At 49.6% G+C, this 5,000-nt stretch overlaps 1 protein-coding gene across 1 annotated transcript in view; it reads left to right on the top strand.

Moving 5' to 3' along the window:
- LOC126988596 (N-alpha-acetyltransferase 25, NatB auxiliary subunit-like) overlaps positions 1 to 5,000 on the top strand; it is a 20,503-nt gene that overhangs the window by 11,795 nt on the left and 3,708 nt on the right. The window contains exons 8-12 of the mRNA XM_050846939.1: positions 1,195 to 1,358; positions 1,652 to 1,878; positions 3,382 to 3,551; positions 4,189 to 4,332; positions 4,801 to 4,934. Of these exons, the coding sequence (XP_050702896.1) occupies positions 1,195 to 1,358; positions 1,652 to 1,878; positions 3,382 to 3,551; positions 4,189 to 4,332; positions 4,801 to 4,934 (839 nt within the window). The remainder of the gene's footprint in view (positions 1 to 1,194; positions 1,359 to 1,651; positions 1,879 to 3,381; positions 3,552 to 4,188; positions 4,333 to 4,800; positions 4,935 to 5,000) is intronic.

Raw genomic sequence — 5,000 nt, 5'->3', positions numbered from 1 at the left:
CTGTCCAAACCCCTTATGCAAGAGTTAACCAGCATCTTCATTCTTTCATCCCTATACTGTCCAAACCCCTTATGCAAGAGTTAACCAGCATCTTCACTCTTTCATCCCTATACTGTCCAAATCCCTTATGCAAGAGTTAACCAGCATCTTCACTCTTTCATCCCTATACTGTCCAAATCCCTTATGCAAGAGTTAACCAGCATCTTCACTCTTTCATCCCTGTACTGTCCAAATCCCTTATGCGAGAGTTAACCAGCATCTTCACTCTTTCATCCCTATACTGTCCAAATCCCTTATGCAAGAGTTAACCAGCATCTTCACTCTTTCATCCCTATACTATCCAAATCCCTTATGCAACAGTTAACCAGCATCTTCACTCTTTCATCCCTATACTGTCCAAATCCCTTATGCAAGAGTTAACCAGCATCTTCACTCTTTCATCCCTGTGGTACCCAAATCCCTTATGCAAGAGTTAACCAGCATCTTCACTCTCTCATCCCTGTGGTACCCAAATCCCTTATGCAAGAGTTAACCAGCATCTTCATTCTTTCATCCCTATACTGTCCAAATCCCTTATGCAAGAGTTAACCAGCATCTTCACTCTTTCATCCCTATACTGTCCAAATCCCTTATGCAAGAGTTAACCAGCATCTTCATTCTTTCATCTCCTTCTGCTTTTAAACTCTGAAACAGCCTTTCCTGCCTATAACTTGACCTCTTTCAAGCTGTAAGAAAAAAAAGTAAGGTTAGGTCAGGTTAGGTCAAGTAAGGATAGGTAGTGAGTGGTAGGGCCTCACCTAGAGTATGCCGTGCAGTATTTTGCGTCCCCTAAACCACACCTCTTCCTACCGATGACTTGACCTCTTTCAAGCTGTAAAAAAAAGTAAGGTTAGGTCAGGTTAGGTCAAGTAAGGATAGGTAGTGATTGGTTGGGCCTCACCTAGAGTATGCCGTGCAGTATTTTGCGTCCCCTAAACCTCACCTTCTCTTCCTAACACCCCCTCCCCCCCTTTTAAACTCTGGAACAGCCTTTCCTACCTATAATTTGACCTCTTTCAAGCTGTAAAAAAAAGTAAGGTTAGGTCAAGTAAGGATAGGTAGTGATTGGTTGGGCCTCACCTAGAGTATGCCTTGCAGTATTTTGCATCCCCTAAACCACACCTCTTCCTACCCCTCCCCCCCCTCCGCCCCCAGGTTGAGGCAGTGTACCGTGACCTGTGCTTCCACCAGCTGAGGCGGGCGCTGGGGGGTCAGGAGGAGCTCACTCCCCCCCAGCACCAGGCCTTCGCTGACTCCCTGGTCCGGCTGTACCGCGCCACGCAGCACCTCGCTGAGCACACGGCAGACACGGACATCAGGTATGGGGTGTGTGTGTGTGTGTGTGTGTGTGTGTGTGTGTGTGTGTGTGTTTATTGTTAAGGTATTTCTAGTTATTGTTTTGTTTTTTTCTTCTTCCTCTTCTTCTTCTTCTTCTTCTTCCTTCCTTCCTTCCTTCCTCCCATTTCTGCATTCTCTCTCTCTCTCTCTCTCTCTCTCTCTCTCTCTCTAACACCCCCCCCCATCTCCCTCTCTCTCTCTAACACCCCCACCCCCCAACCCCTCTCTCTCTCTCTCTCTCTAATAACCCCCCCTCTCTCTCCCTCTCCCACAGGCCCGGCGACGCATACTTAATCCTCGCCACACACAGCTACCTCACCGCAATCACCACCACCACCACCACCACCACAGGGGAAGGGGGGGGTGCGGGTGGTCCAGGGGGGAGCGTCGACCCCCAGAGCTTAATCCTCCGAGTGGCAGCCATATTGGAAGCTGGGATTGAGCAGACGAAGGCCAATTTCCAGCTTAAGCTTCTGTTGATTAAAGTTTATAATATGCTGGGTGAGTATAGGGAGGAGGAGGAGGAGGAGGAGGAGGGGGAAGAAGAGGAGGAGGAGAGAGAGTTTACATTTGCGAGAAAGATTGATTTGAAAAAGGATGAGGAAGAAGAGGAAGAGGAGAAGGAGGAGGAGGAGGAGGAAGAAGAGGAAGTGGAGGAGGAGGAGGAAGAAGGGGAAGAAGAGGAAGAGGAAGAGGGAGAGGAGGAGGAGGAGGAGGAGAAGAGAGAGTTTACATTTGCGAGAAAGATTGATTTGAAAAAGGAGGAGGAGGAGGAGGAAGAAGAGGAAGGAGGAGGAGGAGGAGGAAGAGGAAGAGGAGGAGGAGAAGGGAGGGGTCTGTGTGTGTGTGTGTGTGTGTGTGTTTGTGTGTGATTATTATTATTATTATTATTATTATTATTATTATTATTATTATTTTCTTCATTCCTTCCTTCCCTCCTCTCTCTCCCTCCCTTTCTCTCCATTTTCCTTCCTTCTCTTCTCGTTCTCTCTTTTTCTCTCCACTTTCTCTCCTCCTCCTTATCTTTCCTTCTCTCCCCTTCCTTTCCCTTCCATTCCTTTCCCTTCCTTTCCCTTCCTTTTCTTTCCCTTCCCTTCCTTTCCCTTCCCTTCCTTTCCCTTCCATTCCTTTCCCTTCCCTTCCTTTCCTTCCTTCCTTCTTTCCTTCCCTTCCTTCCCTTCCTTCCTTCCTTTCCTTCCTTTCCTTCCTTCCTTCCTTCCTTCCTTCTCTTTCCTTCCCTTCCTTTCTCTTCCCTTTCCTTCCTTTCCCTTCCTTTCCCTTCCCTTCCTTTCCCCTCCTTTCCCTTCCCTTCCTTTCTCTTCCCTTCTCTTCCCTTCCCTTCCCTTCCCTTCCCTTCCTTTCCCTTCCCTTCTCTTCCTTTCCCTTCCCATCCCATCCCTTCCCTTCCTAACCTAACCTAACCTAACCATCCCTCCTCCTCCTCCTCCTCTTCCTCTTCCTCCTCCTTCCCTTCCCTTCACATCCCTTCCTTTCCCTTCCTAACCTAACCATCCCTCCTCTTCCTCCTCCTCCTCTTCCTCCTCCTTCCATTCCCTTCCTAACCTAACCTAACCTAACCATCCCTCCTCCTCCTCCTCCTCCTCCTCCTCCTCTTCCGTACTTCCTAATCTTACAAAACTATCTCCTTCCTTCCTTCCTCCTCCTCCTCGTCCTCCTCCTCCTTTCCTATGTCCTTCCTCTCCTCTCTTCCCTTCTCCTCCTCCTCCTCCTCCTCCTCCTCCTTTCCAATGTCCTTCCTCTCCTCTCTTCCCGTCTCCTCCTCCTCCTCCTCTTCTGTACTTCCTAATCTTACAAAACTATCTCCTTCCTTTCCTCCTCCTCCTCCTCGTCCTCCTCCTCCTTTCCTATGTCCTTCCTCTCCTCTCTTCCCTTCTTCTCTCCTCCTCCTCCTCCTCTTCTGTACTCCCTAATCTTACAAAACTATCTCCTTCCTTCCTTCCTCCTCCTCCTCCTCCTCCTCCTCCTCCTCCCCCCCCCCCATAGGTGCGAGCGGGGCAGCGCGGGGCATCTACGAGCGCTGTGACATGAAGCACATACAACTGGACACGTTGGGACACGTTTTTGGGCTACAGGCGCTGGACTCCGGAAGCTACGCAGCGGCTGGCTCGGTTTTTGCGGCGACGCTGAAATTCTTCATGGCTAACTATAAGGATGTGAGTGTGTGTGTGTGTGTGTGTGTGTGTGTGTGTTTGCTTGGGGGGTAGGAGGGAGTGTGTGTGTGTGTGTGTGTGTTTGCTTGGGGTGGTAGGGGGAGGGGGAAGGTGTGTGTGTGTGTGTGTGTGTGTGTGTGTGTGTGTTTGCTTTGGGGGGGTAGGGAGAGGGGGAAAGGTGTGTGTGTGTGTGTGTGTGTGTGTGTGTGTGTGTGTTTGGTTTGTGGTAGTGAGAGTGGGGCAGTGTGTGTGTGTGTGTGTGTGTGTGTGTGTGTGTGTGTTTGCTTAGGGGGGGTAGGGGGAGGGGGGAAGTGTGTGTGTGTGTGTGTGTGTGTGTTTGCCTTGGGGGGGTAGGGGGGTAGAGAAGGGTGTGTGTTTGTGTGTCTGTGTGTGTGTTTGCATATGAAAAAAGTGTGTTTGTGTGTGTTTAGAGAGAGTGTGTGTGTGTGTGTGTGTGTGTGTATAAAAATGTATGTGTGTGTGTGTGTGTGTGTTTGGAAAGAGTGTGTGTCTGTGTGTGTGTGTGTGTGTGTGTGAGAGAGTTTACATATAAGACTTGATTTTGAAATACAGATATATTGACATCTCTCTCTCTCTCTCTCTCTCTCTCTCTCTCTCTCTCTCTCTCCCCCCCCCCCAGACATCGGACCCCCTAATCTCCTCTTATAAATACGGATCGCTCACAAGAATCCCAGAGTTCGTGGAGTTCCGAGAGCGGCTGTCCCACTCCCTCCACTTCGCCTCCACCACGGCGGAGCAGATGTTGATGGAGCTGACCACCGAGGTACTGGCGATGTTTTGTTGTTGTTGTTTTTGTTGGTTTTTGATGTTGTTTTATTGTGTTGATTTTTGATCCGTGGTTTTTAGAGAGAGAGAGAGAGAGAGAGAGAGAGAGAGAGGAAGGGAAAGGAAGGAGGGGAATGGAAGGTGAAAGAGAGAGAGAGAGAGAGAGAGAGAGAGAGAGAGAGAGGGAAGGAAGGAAGAGAAGGGAGAGAATGGAGATAAATTTAGAGAGAGAGAGAGAGAGAGAGAGAGAGAGAGAGAGAGAGAGAGAGAGAGAGAGAGAGAGAGAGAGAGAGAGAGAGAGACAAACAAAGAGAGATAAAAGAGAAGAAGAAGAAGAGGAGGAGGAGGAAGAAGAAGAAGAAGAAGAAGAAGAGGAAGAAAAAAATACAGAGAAATAAAAATAAACAAAACAATCTTACCTAACCTAACCCCCCACTACCCCCCCCCTCCCTTACCCCCCCTAAAGGTCGCCAGTCACAACCAGCTGGGTGACCTGATGCGTCAACTGGACATCAACCCGGCTACCGACACCACCGACTGGGCCGCCCTGAGGGACAACCGGGACCTCAGGGTCATGAACACCTGGGAGCCTCTGCACAGGTGGGTCCGGGGGGGTAGGGGTAGGGGGGGGGCTGTTTAGAGGTGTTGGGTGTGATTCTAGAGTTT

The sequence above is a fragment of the Eriocheir sinensis genome, chromosome 69, assembly GCF_024679095.1.
Source record: "Eriocheir sinensis breed Jianghai 21 chromosome 69, ASM2467909v1, whole genome shotgun sequence".
Classification (NCBI taxonomy): domain Eukaryota; kingdom Metazoa; phylum Arthropoda; class Malacostraca; order Decapoda; family Varunidae; genus Eriocheir; species Eriocheir sinensis.
Note: the sequence above shows the minus strand (reverse complement) of the source record. Positions and strands in the feature narration are given on the sequence as shown.